At 38.1% G+C, this 27701-nt stretch overlaps 2 protein-coding genes across 18 annotated transcripts in view; one reads left to right on the forward strand and one right to left on the reverse strand.

The window, feature by feature from the left end:
* The window catches only part of LOC127448476 (microtubule-associated protein 2-like), a 205174-nt gene extending 184245 nt beyond the window's left edge, over positions 1 to 20929 (forward strand). For 16 of the 17 annotated variants that reach the window (XM_051711021.1, XM_051711020.1, XM_051711025.1 and 13 more), the window contains 4 exons: positions 5543 to 5635; positions 16642 to 16723; positions 17873 to 17985; positions 18349 to 20929. In XM_051711021.1, the coding sequence (XP_051566981.1) occupies positions 5543 to 5635; positions 16642 to 16723; positions 17873 to 17985; positions 18349 to 18564 (504 nt within the window). In that variant the 3' untranslated portion in view covers positions 18565 to 20929. The remainder of the gene's footprint in view (positions 1 to 5542; positions 5636 to 16641; positions 16724 to 17872; positions 17986 to 18348) is intronic. The other variant, XM_051711026.1, reaches the window with a different exon arrangement.
* Positions 20930 to 22559: 1630 nt separating this feature from the next.
* Positions 22560 to 27641, reverse strand: LOC127448525 (myosin, light chain 1, alkali; skeletal, fast-like). Its single transcript, XM_051711145.1, has 6 exons — positions 27440 to 27641; positions 26172 to 26199; positions 24897 to 25040; positions 24373 to 24546; positions 23670 to 23747; positions 22560 to 23062 (listed from the first exon to the last, which is right to left on the reverse strand). Exons 1-6 carry the CDS (start codon positions 27560 to 27562, stop codon positions 23034 to 23036), a joined length of 576 nt encoding a protein of 191 aa, XP_051567105.1. The 5' UTR covers positions 27563 to 27641; the 3' UTR covers positions 22560 to 23033.
* Positions 27642 to 27701: the final 60 nt, after the last annotated feature.

Below are 27701 nucleotides of genomic sequence, written 5' to 3' on the forward strand. Positions count from 1 at the left end.
CTAAATGCTAACAATTCCATCTGATTTCACCCTGCATCCTCAAATGCTGCTAGGCACTATTCTGTCCCCCGTGGGCACACTGTCCTCTGTAGTGTCCTTCACTGTGGTCAGTGTGTCTTGCATTTATCACTTTTGCCTTTTGTCTGCATGTTCAAATTCAACATATGCATGCTAATGGATTCAAAGTTGTTAGGTAGATTCACTTGTTCTCAATTGGAAGGTAATATGGAATGCTGTGATATTTTTTGGTCTTTTTATCTCCCATAGGGAAATGTTAGAGAGACTGTTGTATTGGAGAATTTTATACTACATAAATAGGAGAAAATTCACATATACAGGCTATATAGTCCACAGTGATCTGGAATTCTTAGGGGCTTTAGGGGTTTTTATTATTTCGAAACATTTAAAAAAGAAAATTTATGAGGTAAAATGAAAAATAAATATTTAAGATTCTATTTCTAGGTCACAATTGCAAATTGGATTTGTGACATTTACCATGTTAACTCCTTTGTACAAAAGATTTCCTTGCACTGAAGCACAAAAGATTTGTCTAAAGATTTCTCTTTGGAACATTCTCAAGTCATGCTGGGATAACGTGGATCATCAGGTTATGCACAAACTTTTAAGTTCAATGCCAGCTCGAGTGCATGCTCTCATTAAAGCAAATAATAGCCTAAGAAATTCTGAAATCAAATGTAATTTTAATTTTAATTTTTCACCCAAATTGTCATGCTGATTTTATCATTTGTTATAAAAACAATATTCAGTTATTTATAATATAAATATATTACATATATACACAAGTGGAAATTTGAACCCCACATATACACACAGTATACACACATGCACCAGTGTATTTGTCCTCTCATATCTTAAGACAAAGGCACACTGGCCTTGCAGGAGGTTTGTTTTCCATGATGAATAGACTGCAGGAAGGCCCATGATGTAAACACTCCTGTGATTTTGGGTCATCTCTTGCAAGCTTGCAGTAATGACTGGAGTGTAGGCTGCGTGTTGGAGTGACTTGTTTATGTCTGGCTTGTGGCAGAGTGCAGTAGTGCATAGAAAAGAATCTCATCAGCCAGCGGAAATGAGTGTAGAGGAACGGGAGGGATTCTGAAGTTACTGCACACTGCGGACTGGGTTTGGGACACTGCAGTGATAAAATGAAAGGAAGGATGCTAAGTGACATTGGAACAAATAAGCTGCTGCTTCTCGTGTGTCTTAGGGGCTTCTTCAGTGTGCCAGTTTCTATTATTGAGAAACGGATTTGAGATGGAATGTTTTATTTTTACAATCAAAGTATTGTCTGTTATAAAACATAAGGGCTTCAGTAAAGATACAGAAAAGAAAGACTTTGCAATACAAAAAATATAAGGGTAGGACTAGAGTTTATCCATCAGGAACTGATTGGATCATGAAAAGTACATACCTGAGTAAGAGGGATTTGTGACATCAGCTGGAAGTAGTTTTAGACTACTGTTATTATTTTTTATAAAATATTATGCAGACCTTTTTTGCATTTGGAATGGGGTCACTTTTGATTTCATGAAAAGTAAGAGTGACTTTAAAGGTGCATCAGTAGCAAAAACAGCCTGTGCAGAGTAAATAGATAATGGTCATATGAAGCAAAAATTATGACCATTTCTGTGGTTTTTGGTGAAAGGAACCTTGCCTAACATTATAAATGGGCCTCAGGAAAAAGAAGTGCTGAAAATAGTATAGTATACTGTATGGAACAGTTAAAGGAACAGTTCACCCAGAGATGACAATTCTGTCATCATTTACTCATTCTCATTCTCATGTCATTTCAAACACATATGGCTTTCTTTTGCGAAAAATAAAAGGATATATTTTAAAGAATGTTGCGATTGCTGATTTCCATAAAATAGCAGTTGATAGTGATTCTTAAGTTGTTTAATGATTTGACACTTTTGGGTGCTTTTTTAAGCTTTAAAGTGAGTCACTATCAACAACTATTGTATGAAAATCAGTGATTGTGACATTCTTTAAAATATATCATTTTGTGTTCGAACAGAAAACAGTGACAACATTTTCATTTTTGTGTTTTTAAGAGATGACTAACGAGACTTAAAAGAATAGTTCACCCAAAAATTAAAACTCTCTCATCATTTACTCACCCTTATGCCATCCAGATGTGTATGACTTTGTTTCATCTGCTGAACTCAAATTAAGGTTTTTAGAAGAATTTCTCAGTTCTTTTGGTCCATACAATGCAAGTGAATGGGTACCAAAATTTTGACACTCCAAAAAGCACATAAAGGCATATTAAAAGTCATCCATACGACTCTAGTGTTTTAATCCATATTTTCAGAACCAATATAATAGGTTTGGGTGAGAAACAGATCAATATTTAAGTAATTTTTTCACTTTAATTTCTCCTCCCTGCTCAGTCAGTCTCCACTTTAACTTTAACTTTCACTTTCACATTCTTCTTGTGTTTTTGGTTATTTACATTCTTCATGCATATCGCCCCCTACTTAAATATTGATCTATTTCTCACCCACACCTATCATATCACTTCTGAAGATAACGATTTAATAACTGGAGTCGTATGGATTACTTTTATGATGCCTTTATGTGCTTTTTGGAGCATCAAACTTTTGGCACCCATTCACTTGCATTGTATGGACATACAGAGCTGAAATATTCTTCTAAAAATATAATTTGTGTTCTGCAGAAGAAAAAAAGCCAAACACATCTGAGATGGCATGAGGGTGAGTAAATGATGAGAGAATTTTCATTTTTGTGTGAACTATCCTTTTAATAGCACCAATTAAATTTCATTATTTCAAAGTTGAGTCTGGTAGGCTTTACAGTGATGAATCATTGGTGAACTTTGTTGAACTTGTATATTCGAAGAGTTCTCTCCTAGCAGAAGTGCACTCAAAGGGCAATGAAGGTTCAGTTTGGGGTGATCAGTACACCCTGAGGAGAGGCCTGTTGTATAATCAATGCCACAGCCTCTTTCTGTCTGGACCCAAATGCTCTCACACTCCTGGATGACAGCAGGTGTCTCCCCAACATAGTGACTCACAGAAAAGGTCTAAGACACAGTGACAGAAGCCACAATCTCTTAGGGTTGAATGACCGGGCATGTGCCATGGCCACTGCCACTCTGTGTTTGCCCAAGGGTGAAACTGTGTAAGAGTGCTGTGCCTGTCTGTGCCTTAATAACATAATATGTCCACTGAGGTTCACTGAAGCGGTTGTGGAATGTCTGAAAACTCTGAATTGTCTAATATAGAGGGAACTATGTGCATGTTTAAGGATGTCTGAGGTTTTCTTATAATACTGTAATGTTTGCTGTAGATTTATAGGTTTTAAACCATGTTTTGTGGTAATAAGGTGTGTGTGGACAATGGGATGTTTGCAGTAGAGAATTAATAATATAAAAGAAAGATTGTTTTAGTCTAAAAGCGGCAGTGTAACAGGCAACTGGACAAAAGCTTGCATCTGATCTCCTTCTTATCCTTCATCATCCATGATTGTAGTTCTTTAGTAACTTTTTAAAATAATATTCTGAGTTCAAGACAAGTTAAGCTCAACCGACAGCATTTGTGGCATAATGTTGGTTAACATAAAAAATAATTTCAACTTGTCCCCAAAAACTGCAGTGATAGTAAGGCAATGGAAGTGAATGTGTTAAGTCCATAAACAGAAAAGTACACACTGTTTAAAAATGTAGGCACAAGAAGTAAACATTACACGTGTTAACATGATTTTAGTGTGATAAAATCGCTTAGTAACCTTACTTGTTCTGTCATCAGTAGCGATTCTAGCTTGTATGGCGCCCTGGGCGAAACCTGCTTCAACACGCCCCCAAAGTCGTTGACGGGGTGGGGGGAGGGTGTATGTGTGGGTGCCTCATGCCGCCCCCCTGCAAGATACACCCTGTAAAGTGGTAAACACACATAACCACATTTTTGTTTTACTTTTTTTTTTTTCTTTAAATAAATGAGGGGTGAGTTAAAAATTATTGTTTTATGTTAATCAACATTATGCTACAAATACTGTCAACTGAACTTAACTTGTATTGAACCCGGTACATTCCTTGTATAATTTAATATAACTTTACACAGAAAAGTTAAGTAAGTGATTTTATCACACTAAAATTATGTTTACACACATATTGTTTATGTCATGTGGCTAAACTTTCAAAACAGTATTTAAACATTCAAAAATTAGCTCCCTTTTACTTCCTCACTGGAACCCTTTTTTTAAAGAAAAGGATGTCAAAATAAATTTTTGTAGCAATCAATATTATGCCACAAATGCTGTCGACTGAGCTTAACTTGTATTGAACCCAGAATATTCCTTTAACTTCCAGTGTAGCCTATATTTTGGCAAGCCCAGATCGTTATATATACCTAAACTCTATGTATTTTATGCGAAATGCAAACAACAATGGATAAAAAATTAGCATGACAGACAATTTACAGACTTGACTGTCAAAAAATTATCTGTTTTTACGATGTTTGAGCTGTTTCAATAAATAATCTTATTGGACTGGGAAGGGTTTTAAGTTTTGAGTTACTTTAAAGTACTTTAAAGTATATTCATAGCACAATAAACTCTTCAATCCCAAAAAGTAAAAATGTTTTCCTCATAATACAGTATGACCTCTTAAACATTCGGTATTGTTCTATTTAATTAATATTTACTGTAAAATCAATGTTCTGCACATGTTTCAAGGCATTTACAACACTTCGCTCACAATTGCACAAAAGTCTATGTTGATCTTACCACATGTGACTATGTGACAGATTGAAGAGTGTATTTTAAATATGGAGAGTTAAGAACGTTCATGACCCCGATATCTCTTGAGACCAAACACAGATGCTCTCTCTGGCTCCAGTGCAGCTGTCTCCCCCCTGAAGGGTCTTCATCTGTTCAGTTTTCTCCATCATCTCCTCTGCGTCAGAATAATGTGCACCTCATTCAGGTTTGCTGAATTCCCACCATCCAGTAGTCTCACAATAGACTGGTGTGTGTGTGTGTGTGTGTGTGTGTGTGTGTGTGTGTGAGAGAGAGAGACAGAGAGAGTGAGAGAGAGAGAGAGAGAGAGAGAGAGAGAGAGAGTGTGTGTGTTTTCAGGAGATTTTAGTAACATACACTACAGTTGTTCACTTTGACCTGCTTTCTAATCAAGTCCAGGTCCAAATCCCTGTTCCCTTATAAATTAACATGGTCTTACAGAAAAGCTGAGCTCAGTGAAAAGCATGCTATCACAACAGCAAACAGGCAGCGGAAGGCCGAGCAACTGCTATTGAGATAGAAGGGAATGCCTGGCTGATGCTCGGCTACATTGAGCATGTTGAAACAGGGTGCGTTCATGAGATGCGGTGTGCCATTATATTCCAAAAGTTGATCTTTTGTGGCATCGTTGGGTTTTTGTCTAACCCATCCTGAATACTGACGGTTTCACCCATGCACGGCCACCAATTGTTTGCTTGTGCGTGTGCATGTATGTGTGTCTTCCATCTTCATTAAAGAGGCACATATCTTTGTATTTTTCTAGATTCAAATTTTAAACAAGAAGCTGGACTTCAGTCACGTACAGTCAAAGTGTGGATCCAAGGATAATCTGAAGCATTCGCCCCGTGGAGGCAATGTATGTACTGCTCCCTCTCTCCCTATGCCTGTCTATCTCTCCAAATCTTCCAAAAGCCAAAAGACCTCGACTGGCACGGTTCATGCTGTGATTGAAGTCATTTTTATGACTGTTACTCTGTCCATTAAGATTAAATACCTATGTTTTGCTTCATGCGGTTTTCATTTTTGGATCTGAGGTCATACTTACAGTATGTACTGGTTCCGGACACGGCACATAGGCTAGTAATTTCTGGATTCTCTACTGCACTGGATGCTTAAAGCTACAGAGAACCAATACCTTTAGAAAAAAATGCCTACCTTGGCACAGAATCAAACATGTACACTCGGGCAACCTTCCATGCACACATAAACATCAGATATTTTACACGTAGGCTAAAATGCAAAACTGAAGTCCCTTCTTGTTGTTCATCTTGTGAAAATATATACAACACCACATGTATATATTTGAAGACTGTAAAGCAGGCATTTGATTTTACCTACCAACACATGCGTCTTCACCGTATGGAATATTGTATATCATTGTTTTCAATTTATGTGCCAGTAAGAGTCAAATTTCCTTTTGAGAATAAACAAAATGGCGGTTTAAATTAGGTTAACCTATGTGAATGATTTTTATGATTATTCACATGCTGAAACATCTTTGCTCAACAAACATGGAGCTGTATTGTGGATTACTTGTTGTCAACCTTTGCAGCTTCTCTTTCTTCTTTATGTTTCAGGCTGTTTTTTCTCTCTGATTGTTTTTTCTGGCTCTCTTTCTGGCTCTTATACAAAACCTAGTGAGCTGCCTTGTTGTCTGCTGCCTACATAGGCAGCTGCCTTGTAAGGTAGCACTCTAACTGAAATGGAACTTCTTAAGTAACCGATCTGGAATGCTCTTTATAGGCAACAACATGCATCGTACTAATAGTGCTCCTCCTGCAAAGTGGAGTAAGACTTGATGCATGCTAAAATGCATAAAAATTAGAGTACCACCAGCTTATTAAAAGTCCAACAAGAATTACAAAAAGTAGTACAACTTTAATAGACCTAATTTTTACCAATAGAATAGATCGAATCACAAAAACAAGTAATTTATTGACGGGTTTATCAGTCCACAATTTGGTACTTACGGTCAGAAAATTAACGAAACAACATTTACAACGACATCAAAATCGCGGATTTGATAGAGTCAGTTTTGGGATACCGAAATCCAAATTAACACAGTTTGAAAGAGAGATGACTAATGCTGATTGGGGTAATGTCTTGCAAATAAATGATGGGAATTCTTGTTGCAATTCTTTAACTGAAATAGTGACTAAATTGGTTGATAAACACTATACACTTTTGAAATGCTCCAGAAAAAGGAAATCATTACCATGGCTAAATAGTGATATCCGTGATCTTATGAAAAAACAAGATATTGCTTTAAAAACTGCATTATCTTCTAAATTAAGTACAGATACCTTAATTTATAAAAGTCTTAGAAATAAAGTAGTACAAGAACTGCGTAATTCAAAAGTATCATATTACACTCAACTTATAGAGGATGCTAATGGACAAAGTTACATTTTATGGAAACAATTGAATAATTTAACAAATAAAACCTGTAATAATCAGAGAATCAAAGAGCTGCAAATAAAGGGAGAGATTGTTAGTGACAAAGCCACTATTGTGCACTAATTTAATACATATTTTATATGTTCAGCAGAAGAATTGGCTAAAAATTTTACACTAACATTGTCAAAAGGCAAGACTGAGGAAGAATTACCAATCCCCCTTTGTATTATGAAAACTGACGAAAGGAAAATAAGTGAAATCATAAAGAAACTATCAAAATCTACAGCAGAAGATATTTGGATATGAATTTTATGATTGACAGCTCCATTATCTCACTTAATAAACATATCAATTAGGGAAAGCAAATTCCCTGAAAATTGGTAAAAAAAAAAAAAAAAAAGCTATTACTCCAATTTTTAAATCTGGTGATTCCAATTTGGTCTCAAATTATTGTCCAATTTCGTGTCATGTGTAAGGTCTTGGAGAAGGTAGTGGCAGAACAATTCATAAATCACTTAGAGAGTAATAATGTCCTTCACCCACAGGAGTTTGGTTTTAGGCCCCAGCACTCTACGGAATCTGCAAACTGTTATTTTTTGGAAAATGTAAGATGTTCTTTAGATCAGGGGCATATTGTTTGAGCAGTTTTTATTGACCTGAAAAAGGAATTTGACACTGTTAACCATGATTTTCTTTTGTCTAAATTAACTTATTTTGAGTAAGAAAACATCTGAGTGGTTTGCCTCTTACCTACAATAAAGAGAGCAATGTGTGATAATTGAGCAGGAAAAATAATATTTTATTAACAATAAACTAGGAATACCCCAAGGTTCAATTTTAGGTCCATTGCTTTTTAGTTTATTTATAAATTATTTGCCAAGTTGCAGCCCAGATATTAAGTGTCAGCTTTATGCTGACGACACCGTCTTTTACACATCAGCTAAGGCACCAGCAAAGGCAGCTGAGATTTTAAATGCCAACTTGGAGGGGATATCTCAGTGGCTCTAAAATAACTACCTCACTTTGAATGTCCAAAAAACCTTTTCTATGTGTTTCTCCAATAGAAAACAAAAAGGAACTGAAAATTAAGACTACTAAATAAAGAAATAGAAGAGGTAAAGTTCTTAGGTATTATTTTAGATTCTCAACTCACATTTGATTGACACGTAAAGAAACTTTAAAAAAAGATAAAGAGTAACTTACAAAGTTTCAAATATATTAGACAGTGCATGTCAAAGCACTTTATGCATGCAATGATTTTGTCTCATATTTCATATTGCATTAGTTTGGACTCAAACAAGTGAATCCATAGTAAATTGTATAATGTCACATTACAATCAGGCTTTAAAAATCATGGACAATAAACCAAATCATGTGCATCATTGCAATATATATATATATATATATATATATATATATATATATATATATATATATATATATATATATATATATATATATAATTCTTAGTTTTACAAATGTTATAAATTTGTGCTACATAAAATTGGTGTATAATTGTATCCACAATAAAGCCCCACACATATTATGTAAATAGCTAAATAGACAGGATGGTAGTAGAACAACAAGGAGCACAGCGAATTGTAACTGTAGGGTTGACTATCGCAGAACAACTCAGGGGCAAAGGGCCTTTTCTTCGAAGGGTTCCCAACTCTGGAACATGCTACCATCTGAAATAAAATCAACAACAGACATGAAATCTTTAATAATATTGGTTAAACACTGGGTTAAAATATACCAAAGCTCAACTAATTTTTAATTCTCAATGAATTTTTGGTCTGATCTTTTATACTATATGTCACCAGGGTTGGGAGCAACCTTAGTATTTATTTAGCCATTTAATATTATACTTTTTTATATGATTAGTTTATATTGCTTGATTTATGTAGTTTTTAATGAAAAAAAAAAAGAATATCTAGGGACCTGAGATGCAAATTAGCATGTGCTACAATCTCTATGTACAATGCATCTTTTTTAGTTCTTGTGCAGAAATCATGTTTTTGTATGGTCCCTATACAAATAAATCAATAAATAAAAATAAATAAAATGCTTGTTACTAACGCAATATTTTAATGAGCATATATATATACACAGGTGCATCTCAATAAATAAGAATGTCGTGGAAAAGTTAATTTATTTCAGTAATTCAACTCAAATTGTGAAACTCGTGTATTAAATAAATTCAGTGCACTCAGACTGAAGTAGTTTATGTCTTTGGTTCTTTTAATTGTGATGATTTTGGCTCACATTTAACAAAAACCCACCAATTCACTATCTCAACAAATTAGAATACATCATAAGGCCAATAAAAAAAACATTTTTAGTGAATTGTTGGCCTTCTGGAAAGTATGTTCATTTACTGTATATGTACTCAATACTTGGTAGGGGCTCCTTTTGCTTTAATTACTGCCTCAATTGGGCGTGGCATGGAGGTGATCAGTTTGTGGCACTGCTGAGGTGGTATGGAAGCCCAGGTTTCTTTGACAGTGGCCTTCAGCTCATCTGCATTTTTTGGTCTCTTGTTTCTCATTTTCCTCTTGCCAATACCCCATAGATTCTCTATGGGGTTCAGGTCTGGTGAGTTTGCTGGCCAGTCAAGCACACCAACACCATGGTCATTTAACCAACTTTTGGTGCTTTTGGCAGTGTGGGCAGGTGCCAAATCCTGCTGGAAAATGAAATCAGCATCTTTAAAAAGCTGGTCAGCAGAAGGAAGCATGAAGTACTCCAAAATTTCTTGGTAAACGGGTGCAGTGACCAACACCAGCAGATGACATTGCACCCCAAATCATCACAGACTGTGGAAACTTAACACTGGACTTCAAGCAACTTGGGCTATGAGCTTCCTCCAGACTCTAGGACCTTGGTTTCCAAATGAAATACAAAACATGCTCTCATCTGAAAAGAGGACTTTGGACCACTGGGCAACAGTCCAGTTCTTCTTTTCCTTAGCCCAGGTAAGACGCCTCTGACGTTTTCTGTGGTTCTGGAGTGGCTTAACAAGAGGAATACGACAACTGTAGCCAAATTCCTTGACATGTCTGTGTGTGGTGGCTCTTGATGCCTTGACCCCAGCCTCAGTCCATTCCTTGTGAAGTTCACCCAAATTCTTGAATCGATTTTGCTTGACAATCCTCATAAGGCTGCGGTTCTCTCGGTTGGTTGTGCGTCTTTTTCTTCCACACTTTTTCCTTCCACTCAACTTTCTGTTAACATGCTTGGATACAGCACTCTGTGAACAGCCAGCTTCTTTGGCAATGAATGTTTGTGGCTTACCCTCCTTGTGAAGGGTGTCAATGATTGTCTTCTGGACAACTGTCAGATCAGCAGTCTTCCCCATGATTGTGTAGCCTAGTGAACCAAACTGAGAGACCATTTTGAAGGCTCAGGAAACCTTTGCAGGTGTTTTGAGTTGATTAGCTGATTGGCATGTCACCATATTCTAATTTGTTGAGATAGTGAATTGGTGGGTTTTTGTTAAATGTGAGCCAAAATCATCACAATTAAAAGAACCAAAGACTTAAACTACTTCAGTGTGTGTGCATTGAATTTATTTAATACATGAGTTTCACAATTTGAGTTGAATTACTGAAATAAATGAACTTTTCCATGACATTCTAATTTATTGAGATGCACCTGTATATATATATATATATATATATATATATATATATATATATATATATATATATATATATATATATATATGGTGCACAAGAATATTGGGTAAAATATAAAATTAATTTGAACTATTTTTAAAAATACATTTTGGTATTGAATGATTTGTAAGTGTATTTATATGTTGTCTTATAATTATATGGGTTACACTTTACAATAAGGTTCCATTTGTTATCATTAGCTCCCTTTCTGAGAACTAAAGCTGCGTATGATGGCTGTGGGATACCGTACGAGTGTCACGTGGCCTGAAGCCCTTATACAATCATGCCAATTTATTGACTGATGGTGCTTAAGTGAGCAGCAGGCTGAACAGGTTTTCTCTGTCACTCTCCCCGGATTCAGCTCGACGTTCTCCCGTGGAGTTTACATGCGGGCATTTGCGTGCTAGCCCTGACTGAATGATCATGACAGAATTAACTGATCTTATTGAACCCAGCAGACCATCCACATTTCCACCATGGGAATTCTACTCCACCCAGCTCCTATCTGGTGGAGGACTAATCCCCAAGACCCAAATACCTTCCCTGCGGTCCTGAACTGTCGTCAGGAGGGTCAGCCACCACAGAGGCCATTTCCCTGTCACCTACACTTCTGGTTAAGGAGATCATTGACCCCTCACCAGTGGCCGTTGCCCAGTCTGACCCCTCGACAGCAGCCGCCACCCAACCTGTCCTGTACCCAGCAGCATCCGCTCAGCCTGATCACTCCCCAGTGGCCACCACTCTGCCTGGCTGTTGCCCAGTCTGAACCCTCGATAGCAGCTGCCACTCAGTCTGTCCAGTTCCCCGCAGCCGCTGCACAGTTTTTCCAGTCCCCTGTGCCCGGTGCTCAGTCTGTTCACTCCCCAGCGGTCACTGTCAGCCTGTCCAGTCCCCAGCGGTCACCGCTCAGCCTGTCCAGTCCCCAACATTCACCGCTCAGCCTGTCCAGTCCCCAGCAGTCACCGCTCAGCCTGTCCAGTCCCCAGCGGTCACCGCTCAGCCTGTCCAGTCCCCAGCGGTCACCGCTCAGCCTGTCCAGTCCCCAACATTCACCGCTCAGCCTGTCCAGTCCCCAGCGGTCACCGCTCAGCCTGTCCAGTCCCCAGCGGTCACCACTCAGCCTGTCCAGTCCCCAACATTCACCGCTCAGCCTGTCCGGTCCCCAGCGGCCGACGGCCAGTCTGTCCAGTCTCCAGCGGCCACTGTCCAGTTTTTCTAGTTCCCAGCAGCCACCTCTAATCTCACCCTATGCCCCGCGAATGCTTGCATGTCTGCCCGTTCCCCTACGGTTGCCACTCAGTTTGTCCCTTCACCAGCGGCCAGTGTGTCTGCCCAGCTCTCAAAAGCTGCCTACCATTCCATCCTGTCTCCAGTGGCCACCCTTCTGTCTGTCCAGTCTGCTGTGGTCATCATCCTGTTCACCCAGTCCCCTGCTGCTGTCGACCAGTCTGTTCAGCCCACAGCAGCTGTCGACCAGTCTGTTCAGCCCGCTGTGGCCATCAACCTGTCTGTCCAGTCCCCTGCGGCCGCCGCGCTGTCTGTCCAGTTTTTAGTGGCCGCCGCCCTGCCTGGCCCTTGTCCAACAGCCACCACCCAGGCAGATCCCACACCAGTGGCCGCCACCCAGTCTGATCCCACATCAGCGGCTGCCACTGCCCAGTCTTACCTCTGCCCAGCAGCTGTCTCTGACCTCTGCCCAACAGCTGTCCCTGACCTCTGCCCAGCGGCCGTCCCTGATCTCTCCTCTGTGGTGGAGCTGCCTGACCTCATTCCCTTCCTGAAGCTTCCTTCCTGTCCTCCGAACCCCGCTCCCTTACTGGAGCCACTCCCATGGCTATCTGACCCCGCTCCTTCCCTGAAGCCTTCTCCCTGGCCACCGGATGTCGCTCCCTTTATGGAGCCACTCCCCTGGCTGACAGACCCCGCCCCCTTCATGATGCCACCATCCTGGTTTCCCTAAACCTCCCTCCCTTGTTGGAACTACCAGCTCCACCCTGGTCTGTCCCACCTGCTCCACCCTGGCCTCCAACCCCACCTTGGTCTGCGCTTCCAGCCCTGCCCTGGACTGTTCTGTCTGACCCCCCTCCCACCCCCCCGTTCTGCTGGACATGTGTGTTGTTGTTTTTTTGGTTTCTGTTTGTTTGATGTCTTTGGGAAACCTGGAGTCATCCCTTAGAGAGGGGTTACTGTCAGGGTCCTGCCACTTTGTCTTGTTTTCTTCCTGTGTCAGGATTCTGACATTTTCGTATTTTTTTTTTGTTTTGTTTTTGTTGGTTTTCTCTTATGTTTGTCTGCACATGACTTTGTGTTTGTTAGCTATGTGCTTCCCTGTCTCTGCCTCCTCATTCCCTCACCCCTCCTCCTCTTTTAGTCCTTGTTCTGTCCTTGTTATGTCAATTGCTCTCACCTGTTTCCCCTCATTACCCTCCTCATTTCCTTCCCTTTATATTCTTCTTGTGTTGGTCTAGTCTTCGTTGGTTCATTGTCATTTCTACCATGTCTTGGTCAGCTTAGCACTGCTTTCTGGTTATTGCCCCAGATTTGGTTCTAGTGCTTTCTGTTTGTTTGTTTTTTACCCTTAGTTAGTTTATCCAGTTGTTTAAGTTAGTGTTTTCCCTCTCATGGGTTTTTGTTTTCCCAGCCTGATTGGGTTTAGACTATATTTCTGTTGTTTTTGTACCCAGATTTTATTTTTGTTAATAAAAGTCATTTTTGTTCAATTTCTGGTCTGCGACTGGGTTCATCTGTCCATGACTGTGACAATACTAATACATTTTAAAAAACAAAAGTTGTATTAACTAACATTAACAGTAGTTAATGCACTGTGAACTAACATGAACTAACAAGGAACAATTGTATTTTTACTAACCAACACTAAGGTTAATAAATGCTGTTAAAAATATATTGTTAATTGTTTGTTCATGATACCTAATGCATTAACTAATGTTAATGAATGTAACCTTATTGTAAAGTGTTACCAGTATATGTATATATTTTTGTAAAAATGCAACAATGTGCATGATGCTGAAAAAGCAGAAAAACAAGGCACAACGGTCAAAGATATCTGTCTAGCATATAACATACACCCAGATGGGTGGAAAGACACATTCTGTGTGAACGGCCCCTTAGAATTTATTATAATAACGCTGCCTACTTTTTGGAAAAGCCTTCGGGTCAAGAGCACGCCGCCTATAGACCATTTCAAGGATGTAAACAATAACAAAGGAATTAGAATGCTACTGGCCTGGGAGCAATTCTGGTATCATTAAGGAATCCTATAAATAAGGCTCTGAGTTAACATAATTTCTCAAAGAACATCAAATGTTTACCTGAAGTGACTTGTCCAGACGTGTTGTTGATACTGAGTGTCTTTGTGAGAGAGGTGATGAAATTGGTTTCATAATTTAGATGCTTACAATTATATCCTCAGCAGAGAGATTGGGAATATTGGATCGCTCCTATTAAAATCAATGAAGCTGTTCAATGAAGCTGTCTGCATGACCTGTGGACAAGTTAGTATATATATATAATTATAATTTTATCACACATTATATGTTTGCACCTATACAGTGAAATTCTTTTTTTTCACATATCCCAGCTGGGGTCAGAGTGCAGGGTCAGCCATGATACAGTGCCCCTGGAGCAGTTAGGATCAAGGGCCTTGCTCAAGGGCCCAACAGTGGCATTTTGGCAGTGCTGGGGCTTGAACCCCTGACCTTCTGATCAGTAACCCAGAGCCTTAGCTGCTGAGCCACCACTGCCCCTGCGTATGTATGTATGTATGTGTATGTGTATGTGTATATGTATATATATATATATAGAGAGAGAGAGAGAGAGAGAGAGAGAGAGAGAGAGAGAGAGAGAGAGAGAGAGAGAGAGATGAGTGAGTGAGTGAGTGAGTGAGTGAGTGAGTGAGTGAGTGAGTGAGTGAGTGAGTGAGTGAGTGAGTGAGTGAGTGAGTGAGTCAGTCAGTCAGTCAGTCAGTCAGTCAGTCAGTCAGTCAGTCAGTCAGTCAGTCAGTCAGTCAGTCAGTCAGTCAGTCAGTCAGTCATTTTGGAAAAGTGTCTGCTAAATGACTAAATGCAATAGTAAATCACTTGGGCAGCTTCATTCTTTATAATGGGAGTGGTCTATTGTCACTTTTAGAGCTCTAGCTCTCAAATTTATAATTAGTTGGCATAAATTTCTTTCACCTATCAGAGATAAGATGTGTGCTACATTTGTTAGTACTGCACGTATTCAACCGTCTAACTTCACTGCTGTGGTTCATGCGTCCATTTGTGATAGCTTTTTTGGAGATCTAAACACTTAAATTTCCATTAGCTCCAGGCGTCCAGGGAGCATCCAGCCAACGAACATCATGGTCCGCATTTGAATAATGACATTTTATGACAATCGTGTTAAAGTCACTATGAATGAAGCGCCTCCCACTGTTATTTTGAATGAGTATAGCAACTAGTAGGAAATGTTTAAAGTACAAAGATGTCACTCGTTAAACCGACGAATATTCCTATAAATGGTCTAAAAAGCCTTAAAAAGCTGCCTACGAAGGCAGCTCACAAGGTTTTGGTACAGACTCTCTGTTCTTTCTGACTGTGCACATTGCATACTGAAATGTCTTGACAGTTTTTTTTAATTGTCAGAGCTGATATCTGCATAGTCATGTCTGTACATCAGTCAGATCTGCTTTTTCTGCCCCACGCAGCAGCAGTCAGTCAGTCACTTTGAGTCACTATATATCACAACAAAGCTATAATGGCCACATGTTTTCTCAGGTTATGAAGTTCAAAGGAGGATTTTGGGTTCAATATAAGTTAAGCTGGTTAAGTTGGTTACCATAGATAACAAATGTTTCCCTCATAGTTTGTAAAAAATTGTGTGTAAAGAAATAAGCGAACAGTGGAAGAGCTTCAGTTGTACTGAGCCCGGAATATTCCTTTAATGGATCCCCCGTGCACTGTAATATAAAAATGACAATTTAGATTCAGAACTCATCATGGAGCTCTACAGATTCCCACTGAATTGGAACACTTGTCATTAGCAAAGTTCTAAACATCCCCCACCTCTTATACTGTATGCTGGTTTCTTAAATATTTTGACCAATTTGGTTGTGCTTGAGCTAGCAATAAGACAATAGTATAATAGTATTGTTTAATAAATGTTATCAATGCATTCTGCAGATTTCTTCCCAAAATGTGCACTGAAAATGAGAAAAAAGTCTGCTGATACCATCTGGGCCTAATTATTATGATATTCAGTGCAGTCATCAGGTCTTTTTATGTTCTTATTCAGCATATGGATCAGTTGAGCTTGATTTGTTGCTCAGTTAGCCGCATTTACAACATGCTCTGTTCAACTCATCAATTTTCCTGTGCCTTATTCTATGTATGTGCTCAACTTTTTACTTAAAGCTTTTTTCTTTTTTTTCCCCAGTTTATAAGTAAAGTTTATGGTTGCCACAGCAAAAAGCCATTCCTAATACCTTCTTATTATGTGTAAATGTGAAGTCACTCTGGATAAGACTCTGTCAAATGCTTATTTAAATGTATTTAAATGTAAATACCCAAAAAGGAAGGGGTTATTATTGACGCTTCGTATATTTCTACATATGGTTCCTGCTGAGAATATTGTGACATGTCTAATTTGCTGGTAGTTACTAAAAAAAAAAAAAAGAAAAAAAAAGAAAGAAAGAAACTAAAATTACTTTTTCCCCATTACTCCCCTATTCCATGTGCTGCCAAATGGTGTAAGTGGTTGTAAATATTGTAATTTCTGGTGTTCCTCGCAGGTGCACATTTCAACTAAGAAGATTGATCTTAGTCATGTGACCTCCAAGTGTGGATCTTTGGACAATATTCGCCACAGGCCAGGTGAGCATGCTAATGACTGATGAAACTTAAGGGCATCACAGATTCAGAAATTGACTGTGTTATTCAGATAGTTCATTGAAAGACTGTAAGTGCCTGAGCTAGGCTATTGGATGTCACATCAGTGCCATCTTCTGGTCATATTTTTTAATCTTCTTCTTTGAATTCTTTAATAATATCTAATGATTACTATTTACTAGATTAGAATTTAGGAACAATGTTAGGGATCTTGAAGGAATAGTTCCCTCATGTTATTACAAACCATATGCTGCTATGCTGCCATTGTTTCAGTGGAGCAAAAAAGGTTATGTTTTATATATATATATGTATGTATGAATTAATAAATAAATTAAAGTCATCAAAACTATGGAATAACATAAATGGAACTATGGGAATTATGTTGTGACTAAACAAAATCCAAAATAAATCAAAACTGTGTTATATTTTAGCATCTTCAAAGTAGTCACCCTTTGCCTAGAATTTTCAGAAATGTACTCTTGACATTTTTTCAACCAACTTCTTGAGGTATCACCCTGGGATGCTTTTTAAACAGTATTGAAGGAGTTCCCATCTATATGCTGGGCAGTTATTGGCTGCTTTTCTTTATTATTTGGTCCAAGTCATCAATTTCAAAAAAATTTTTTTTTTAATAAAATCTTAGATTTATAATTAAATAAATTAATATGGTGGCACAATTATATTTTTGTCTACGAAACTAATTTCAAACATTTAAGCATACACCTTCAGATCAAAAGATTTTTAAGATCATGAGAAAGTCAAGTGTTTCAAAACTTTTGACCGGTAGTGTAAATACTGTTTTTTTTTTTTTTTTTTTGAATGAATACTTCACATAAATATATTTAACATATATATTGTTTATATAATAAATATATAATATATATAATAAAATATTTAAAATAATACAAAAAATAATACAAAATAAATATTTTAAATAATAATACAATTTAAGTTGTAGTATGGATAAAAAACTGCATGAATATTTTTCAAGAATTCTTCTTTTGTTTTCCATGAAAAAAATAAAAGCATATAGGTTTGGAGGTGGTTTTTGGGGGGTTGAAGTTTGCACCAGCAAAGATGCAAGAAATTGATTATACTAAATTTCTTTGTTCTATGACTCTCCCTGTGTCTCAGGGGGTGGCCATGTGCGCATTGAGAGTGTGAAGCTGGACTTCAGAGAAAAAGCCCATGCAAAAGTGGGCTCCCTGGATAATGCTCACCATGTACCTGGAGGAGGCCATGTACAGGTGAGTTTATAAAACAAAAAATTTCAATAAAAGTCATATGTTTGTGTAAACAACTGCCTTGGTTTTACATGCCACATGAAGATGTGCTTGAGTTAAAGGGAGAGTTCACCCAGACATTTTTATTCTGACATCATTTACTCACGCTCATGTTTTTCCAAACCCATATGACTTTCTTTCTTCGTGGAACACAAAAGGAGATGTTAGGCAATTAAAATTACTGAGATTGTCATTCCGCCTCTCATTTTGTGTTTCATGGAAGAAAGTAAGTCATACAGTTTTGGAAAAACATGAGGGTGAATAGTGACAGCAGAACTATCCCTTTAAGTGACCATTACCAACTTGCTATTTTCCTTCTTCCCTAAGATCGAAAGCCATAAGCTGGCGTTTCGGGACGTGGCCAAAGCACGTGTGGATCATGGGGCAGAGATTGTGATTGAGACGATCGGGGTGTCGGGAGGCACCTCTCCTCACCGGCACAGCCACATGTCTTCGTCTGGGAGCATCAACGTGCTCGAGTCTCCACAGCTGGCCACGCTGGCTGAGGATGTGACTGCTGCCCTGGCCAAACAGGGCTTGTGAATCCTCCACCACATTCCCAGTGTCTAGCAACATTGTTCAATTTCCCCTCTGCTCAATCTACAGTAGTTCCCCTTTAGTGATTTCACGATTGGCACAAATCCCCCCCCCCCCGTCCCCAGTATTTATGGAAGACACTACAATTTCACTTCCCATTCACACCTCTACTCACTCTTCCCTCTTTATCTGTCAACAATTTGCAGAACCCTATTGTGACTATCTAACACAGAAAAAAATAATTATCTGTTTATTTTTTGTTCATTTTATTGAATAATGACTTGGCTAGAGAGCTACCTGTGCTTTTTATTACCGATGTTATATGTTTGACTTTTTATGGTGTGTACAGACAGTGGCCTCAAATGCTGGACTAGGGTCAGCTTCAGGTGTATTGCGTGAAGTCGGTTGGCAGAACCAGGAATCGGAAATATTTTCTACATGAGAATGTGGCACGATGTTTCCATGCTGCACGTGTTTTTTTGCCCATTCAGTGCATGGACTTGAAAATACACATTTCCACTGCAAACAAAACATATAATATAAGGGAATATATTTAAAAATCTACCAGCTCTTTGTCTCAACATCTTATGCTCAATTGAAAAGAAAAAAAATTATTACTCCTTCGATAACAGTACAATTGCATTATTAAAAGGAAACCTAGATAGTATGACAAGCATGTATTCTAGGGCACAAAAGAGGCTATTTTCTATTTCAAGGGATTTTAGTAAGTTATTTGCTGAAACATTGGATAAAATGAACACTTCATGTTTTTTGTAGATACTAGCAACGTCATTAAGCTTAAGTACATTATTTCAGATGACTGCACCGACATTGACCATGGCTCCATTGTGCACCCCTGCCTTTGCTTTTGGTAAGAAAAGTGGATCTTTTTTGGAACTGATTAAGCAGGTTTGTGCTTTATATTACACATGATGGCTATATTACAAACAGTATTACTTTAAAGGTGCTGTTAGCGATGTTTTTCATGGAATGACACACAGAAAATGCCCCTATTTCCTGACAAATATCACTGAAATACAAAAAGTGTCTTGAAAAATCACACCTGTCTCTGTAAACAGTGGGGAAAAATTAGAACACAGGCCGCTGTCAGATTATTTGTTTAGCCAATCAGGAGACTTTGAGGCACTTTCTGCCTGTCAATCATTTAGCACGTTCACAGAGCAGCCTAAATATGGGCAGCATGAAGCTGAGAGTATGGTAGTTGAAATGGAACATTCAAGTTAAACCATATTCTGCTTCATAAGCAGTTTTCAGTTTTCAAGTAGCTAGTTTGTCATATGACAAACCTATTTTGCAACCATTGCTTTTGTCAATGCTGAGATAACGAGCTGCTGCTCTCCAGCTACGTTTCTGACCACAACAGTATCACTTGTTGTTTTGGAGCGAGCCAGAGTGTCGAATTCTGTAAAAAAGTCTGGCGTAAATGTAAGCGTAAGCGTAGTTCTAGCAGGAAGATCTCGGGATTCATTCTATTAGGCATCTCATCCAATCACAGCTGCCTCTCATTGTTCACATACCTCCATGTTTTCACCCCCCATCTCACACCATCTCCACCAGTTTAGGCCCCGTCCTGGGTGGAGGTAAGAGGGCTTACACCAAATGATATAGGTATTCTTCCGTTCGCATTTATTCCAACAATCTTGAGTCTATCTGATAGAAGTAAGTTCCAGAATGGCTAGCATCACTTACAGCATCTTTAAACAAAGGAACAAAGAAAGGACAATACATGAGTCATGGAGTTTTGTTCAAATGCAGCCATGTGTCTGGGTGTAACAGCTCTAAATCTGCTGTCTTGAAGTGTGAACCACGTATGGCCTCTTTTAGAGGCATGATGATAATAGATCCACTTGGTTTGTGGCTGTCTGAGCGAGATGGGTGGTGCTGTGGGCCTCATTTATTCTTTAACGTAGGGAGCAGCTACTCGGGACTCTGTTGGTGAGTCATAGGCCCTGTGTTTGTCTGCTGAATTCTGCTTGGATGCTTAGGTTTCTTTTTGTTTGTGTGAGTGAACTTAGGAGGCGGAACTTAAAACAAACGTAAAAAAAAGGATACTCACTCGGCTTGCATTTGTTTGAACACGGTACTTCAGTATATTTTTACTCTCGTCATTTGTGGTTCTACCCCCTTTTCCCTAGAAACAGCTGTCATTTGTAGGCTTCTGTGTTTCTCTGCCCCTCTTGAGTCTTACCCACCCTTCCCTTATTCCCAAAGCTGCTGTAAATGTATTAAAAGGTCACATAGATGTACGCAGTTTTTTTTCCTGTTGGTATGATACAGATTATAAATGCCCTTAACAGTTATGACAATAAAAATACAGAAAATGAACAAAACATGAGTCTGATTTGATTATTCTGACATGTTTGTGTCATGTAGATGTGTATCGGCTAACATAATAAATTCCCTTTGACAGTCCTCAGAATTTGAATTTGTTCACAATTAATCATTTGATACATTTGAAATTGTTTACTGTTGAAAGATTCATTTAAATGTCATAATTATAAATTCAGTTAGACACAACAGGACATTACTTTAATACTGATGTTCAACTCACTCCGATGAAAAAAAAATCCTTTAAACTAATTTAAAGGAATGGATACCTTTTCATTAATTATTCTAATGTTAACATAATGTACATTTAAAAGTCAACATGAAATCAAAATAGATCCTATTATTTTCTCAATACGCATTCCTGTTCTTATTGCACACAATTTGGAATGGTGCATTTAAATGTACTGAAATAACTTGCTCTGCTTCTGAACGACTTGTCCGACATCATCCTGCCCTCTTATTTTTCAACCCCTCTCCTCTAACCTTGTCATGCGGCCATTTTTTTTCTCATTGAATATTCTGTTTCATTCGGAAATACAGCATATTATGGGCGAAATGGGTTACAAACAGCGCTTCATGTTGATTTTATGCAGCTCAATTGAACTTAAAGGAATAGTTCACCCAAAAATGAAAATTTGCTGATAATTTACTCACCCTCAGGCCATCCAAGATGTATCTGAGTTTCTTTCTTCACCAAAACAGAATTTAAGACTTTTAGGATTTCATTTCAGGCCTCCTCCTCTAAACAATGCAAGTGAATGTACTCCATTTTTTGACGGTCCAAAATGCATATTTAGGGTGCATCAAAATAATCCACACGACTCCAGTCCACAAATAAGTCTCTTCTGAACCCAAACGATTGATTATTTTGAGAAACAAAACAATACTTATATACTTTTTAACTACAAATGTTCGCTTCCGTACATCTCTGTGACGTGCGCTCATGAGGGTGATGACGTAAGCTCGTTGGTAAGGTCACGCAGCACGTGGAGGAGCGTCTTTGTTTACATTGTTTTTTTTTTAATTATTATTATTTGGAAATGATTTTTTATTTTATTTTATATTGTCTTGAAATTGTTTTGGACTGTTTTGGTTTGTGAACGGCACTTGGTCTTTGCTCTGTGCAAGTTTCTCTTCTAAACAATGATGCGCTTCCTGCCTCCTCCTCCACGTGATGCGTACCATACCAACGAGCTTACATCATCCCTCTTATGAGCGCAGGTCACAGAGATGTATGGAAGCGAACATTTGTAGTTAAAAAGTATATAAGTATTGTTTTGTTTCTCAAAATAACCAATCATTTGCATTCAGAAGAACTTTATTTGTTGACTGGAGTCATGTGGATTATTTTGATGCATCCAAAATATGCATTTTGGACCGTCAAAAAATGGAGGACATTCACTTGCATTGTTTAGAGGAGGAGGCCTGAAATGAAATCCTAAAAGTCTTAAATTCTGTTTTGATGAAGAAAAAAAACTAAGATGCATCTTGGATGGCCTGAGGGTGAGTAAATTAAAATTTTTGGGTGAACTATTCCTTTAAAGGCCTTTGATGTTACTGCTAAGCTATTTAAATGATACACTCACCTGTACACTTTGCTGTTTCCTGTCTTTCTGCACTGAGTACAGGAACATTAATCACGACAAGGCTGGTACTTTGTGAAAAGTTTATTATGAGAATTGACAGAGGCAAAAAATAAATTAAGACTCTAGGGAAAGGGGTAAGGAAGATATGCAGTCTAGTTATGGCAGTAGATTTAGCACCTTTCAACTTTGCGATCCAGGCAGTGAGGGATCAAGTGAGGTGATGTCTGTTTTTTATGTGTAGTTATGATGCCCCCACCAAACACACCATCCCTCACAACTGTTCCGCTACGGAGAGGCTTATCCCAGCTTGAACAAAAACAAAATGCCTTTGCTGGAAAAATATGAATGACTTCCAAGAATGAACAAAAGAAATAGGATTCAAGTGGAAAAAAAATAGGAATAACAAAAAAACAAAATAAATGTTTATGAGTGACATCCCTTATTCCTTTTATCCGTGTCTAAGTTGGTGTTGGAAACATTGCGTGGATGTCCTCACATCATGGAGTCTGGAGAAATGATTCAGTTTCCTCAAAACTCTTCTTACACAGACATGATGTGTTTGACGAAAGCTATTCAGAACGGAAAGATTGAAAAGGGAATGTCCATGTGAAGCTTAGAACAACAAACAAACGTGATCACTTTGTAGTCAATACCTTGTAATCAGCACAATCATGAAATCAGGGTTCCCACACTTTTTTAATTAATTTATATGAATTCAAGTAATCATGAACAACTGGAAATATCTTTTTTATTATTATTATTATTTTTTTTTTTTATTCATTTTTAAAGATTTCTGGGGTGGATTTCCCTTTCTGTTTTTCTATATTTTCAAGTTTTTAATAAGTATAGATTTAAACAATTATAATTGTTAGTGTACTTAATTGTATTTAATACATTTTACTCTACACAAGCACTTGCAAAGCGCATTGTCTAGAAAAAAATATTTCTAGAAAATGAAATATTTTAGAACACCACAAAGAACAAATCATATGTGCTGCATAAATGCATGATATTTCCCTGATGTATACTCTTTTTCCGAGACTTTTTCAGGCCATGGTTTTAAAATTTCCTGATATTTCCAGGTTCTCCATAACTATGGGAACTCTAGCAATCACCGTTGAATTTTCAGATGTGATAAATGTGTACTGAGACAATAAAAGGACATGCTGAACTGACCCTCAAAGTTCACACAGCCGTTTTCATCCTCCTGGCCTACCATGAGAGCGTCAATCTCGGCTTCATTCATTTTCTCACCTGGAGGAGAGAGGGGAATAGGTTGGTCAAGATGAGGGCCACAAACATTTCAAAGTCCATGCCCAATTTAAAAAGATTATATTATGTCAAATTTACTACAAACAGTGTACCCAAAAGGTTTTGGACACTTATGTCATCCTTAAAATGTGAATTTCACAACAAAATATCCAACCAAGTGGCATCTGCAAGCAAGTGATGCTAGAGATTTTCTAAGAACTAACTTCAATTCTCTAAAGCATTTTTGCAAGGACTTTAAAACAACTAATGTCTAGATGATTTTTTTGTGCGTGCATTATATGAGGTCAGTTCGTCTCAAGTTAAAACTTCTTTTTGTGAAATGTTTTGCTTAAGGTGTTTGTGCTGTATTTCTATAAAATTAATTCCACTTGGTTTGATATTTTATTATATAAAGCAAAGATATTCATAGAATACATTTTAAGTGTGGCTTAAGTGTACTTCTGGAGTCAATAGTATTATTGCATGGCTTTTTGACACTATTAACAAACACGTGATTTAATAAGGCCAAAAACAAATTTAAAATATCTGTTTCATATGAATACACTTCATGTGAATGCTGATCTAGAATTGCAGTAATGGCATCAACCTGTTTGTTTTGGCCCCTTACCCAATGTTGACAAGACAATACGCAGCTCAGCACCCATTACTGTTCCGTTGCCTTCCTTATCAAATACACGCAGACCCTCAACATAGTCCTCGAATGATGCCTTGTTTGGGCTGTTGACCACGAACTGCAGCATGGGCAGGAAGCCCTCGAAGTCGACTCTCTTGTTTGCCATGTCTGTTAAGGGGGGAAGAGGTTAAAGGTGAATGGAGGGTTCATGGGGCAGGGAAGGCAGAAGTAGCAAGATGTAATGCACTGCAAGCACCTGTCATGACACAAGCCTTCTACCAATTATAGTGGCATTTGAAATATGCCATGGTGAAAGCTTCCTGTCAATGCTAAGTTTGAAATATCTTGAAACTAATGCTGCTACAAATACTAACACTAATGAAAATTGAATGTTTTGAATTAAAGGGATACTGTAGTTCACCCAACATGAGGGGGAGTAAATAACAGATTAACTTTTTCATTTTGGGGTAAACTAAAATGTGTTGTCCCCCCCCACCCCCCTCCCCCCCACTCCTTACCATCAGCATTAGGGTTGCCCAGGATCTTTGCCACCTCTTTGTTGGTTGGGTTCTGTCCCAATGCACGCATGATATCAGCAATTTGGTTGTAGGCCACCTTGCTGTCACCAACTCTGTCAAAAAGTCCGAAGGCCTCCCTGTAATCTGGAATTGTAATGAGAGAGTCAAGGCTGAAGAGTGTAATTTCTGTGCCAATAGCATCACCGGACTGAACTGCAACAAAAATGACTGATTCCAAACAAGTTTCCCCAAACAAATCTAATGTACTGTATATAACATTAAAACTGCACACATCACCTTTAATGAGGCACTCTAAACATATAATGCAAAGATGTTCAAATGAAGACTTATTTATATTATTTTACATACTTTGACTTATACATTAATAACATTTATTGCACTGTATCTACAGTTAGGAAGATCCCTACGATGATGCATTTTGTTTGGATCTCACAAACTAGGTGTCTACAACAATCTCAGGTTGCTTTGTTAATCACAGCATGTTAGACCACCAATCTGTGGGTTCAGTGTGACTCAGTTCACTCATTTAATGCTGCTAATTCAAACAGACAGCTGCATGCGTGCCTGGGGAGAGCGGCTACACTGAGTAATAATCAGTGCTCACTATTTCTATGGACTTTATGTCTACGGGTCTATAGGCTCACTGGAAGGTGATCTGCTGAATGATTGATAGCTTCATCTGATTTCCACACAAAGCCAGCTGCCACCAACAGCATGGCTGGGGAAGACATTCAAAGAGTCGACTTGGAATTGATATGCTCGCCCAAGAATATAACCCCCTCCTTATAAAGTCATTACCATGTGAGTCTAGAACGCTGACTGCAGTGTAACTAACACCCAGGCTGCTGATAAACTGCCCCTCTATAAGCAATGGCCATATTCTTCCATGTAAAACACAGTCCTGGACAATGGTGCAAATTTACTGTGAAGATGCATTAAATTGCTTGAACTTTATGGTGCCAATTGAAGTAAATCCCAGAGCACTTAAGGAATTTGACACAAGTCTTCCACTTTAAACCACTTGGAGTTTTCCAGGCAGTTGAATTGATATTGCTGGTGCCATTATTAAATTCCTGCCCGGGCACAACAACAACAGCCAGATTATAATTTGTTGAATTAAAATAGGGTATAAAATAAATAGATATATAATAGATTTTTTATAAATTATATTTTTTATTATTTCAGGGACCACACCCAAACAATATTTTGTGCAGATATGTGTGAGCAAGGGTTATAGAATAATAATAATCTCACCTTCCATCTGGTCCTGGCTGAAATCAACCTACAGGAAAACAGAGGAACATTTTATTTCTATCCCATTCTTGAATATTTTTACATTTAAACCCTATAATACTAAGTTACGTCAGGTAAGGGACATAGGAGTGCATATATATATATATATATATATATATATATATATATATATATATATATATATATATATATATATAGATAGATATATACGAGGATGTCACATGCATACAGTAGCCTATATATACAATGGCTGAAAGAATGATGATTGTTGTTTTCCACTACATAATTCTCAAAAATTCAGACTGATTTTCAAGACCTGATGAAATTCATCTCATCAATAAAAATCGTTACGACCGGTAAGTTATTCACAAATGCATCAACAACTGCTTTGATTGAAAACTGAAGAGTGAGCCCCAGATCTTTGCATGCTTAATTTAGTCCCTCAGCTGCTCACAGCACAGTAAGGAGGGTAGACAGGAGCCCCATGTTTGGTTATAAGTGAACCTTCTCCACATTTGGATACGTTAAATCGCAGATGTTCACTCATCAACGCAATTAGCCAATCAGATAAGCGCAGGGGCGTGGCGTTTGATTAACAACCGATCGGAACTATCCGTGGTGCTGAATCATCCTCCAATAATAGATAATTCAAAAGTCATTCTGTCAGTACAAGAACAATGTAAGACAGCACTTCCTATTAACTCAATGCCTTAAACATAATAAAAATTGTTTCACAGATCATTAATCTATGTACATATAAAAATATGAATCAAATTTCCGTGATATTTCCATCTAACTAATGCTCTGCAACTCAAGCTCTGCACATTACATGGTGCAGTATATGTTAATGTTATTTAATGTTAGTTAATAAAAAGTGTTACCCAACCTGTTGATCGCAAACGTCATTTTTATCAAGCAAATCGATTCGGTGGCATCCTTCCTTTTAAGATACAGGTTAGTCCCTGACATGTAACATTAACTATATTCTGTGAACAATATTTGATTCGATTATTCGTTATTCTATGGGGCTGCGAAAGTTCACCAACTGATCAGCATCAGTGTTATATAATTTATGATACAGTAATTCATATCATATGGCCTACAACTGCATACACTTTAATTTCAATTAACTGAAATAATGTTTTGACTTGAATAAATCCAGTTAATTTAGATGTTACCACATAAAGCACAATTTATGGTTTACACTTTTTGTTTTAAAATGTTGATTTCTGTTTAATGCCATCACACCACATGAATGGTCGTGTTACCTTCACGGCAGACAGATCTACTGCGGCGGGTTTAGGTGGAGCTTCGGGCTCGGGCGCTGGAGCAGGTGCGGGCTCTGCCTTCTTGGGGGGATCTGGCTTCTTAGCGTCCTTCTTAGGTGCCATTTTTCAATAGTCTATTTGTCCGCCGGGAGGGGAGTAAACACCGGGAGTGGACCACAGCTTGGAGGAAACTCAGCGTTCTCAAGGCAAGTATAGACGTTTATATACGCGCATAATTTACCCCAGAGTTGATGCCAGACCC

Source organism: Myxocyprinus asiaticus, chromosome 11 (assembly GCF_019703515.2).
Source record: "Myxocyprinus asiaticus isolate MX2 ecotype Aquarium Trade chromosome 11, UBuf_Myxa_2, whole genome shotgun sequence".
Taxonomy (NCBI): domain Eukaryota; kingdom Metazoa; phylum Chordata; class Actinopteri; order Cypriniformes; family Catostomidae; genus Myxocyprinus; species Myxocyprinus asiaticus.

Bases quoted from the DNA above. Each gene is read 5' to 3' on its own strand.
- LOC127448525 (XM_051711145.1), bottom strand. From the start codon at position 27,562: ATGGCACCTAAGAAGGACGCTAAGAAGCCAGATCCCCCCAAGAAGGCA. The intron at 25,041-26,171 runs GTGAGATTATTA...TTACAATTCCAG, and splicing joins CAGCCAGGACCAGATGGAAG to ATTACAGGGAGGCCTTCGGA. The intron at 23,063-23,669 runs GTCAGTTCAGCA...CGTTCTGAATAG, and splicing joins CGGCTGTGTGAACTTTGAGG to CTTTCGTCAAACACATCATG.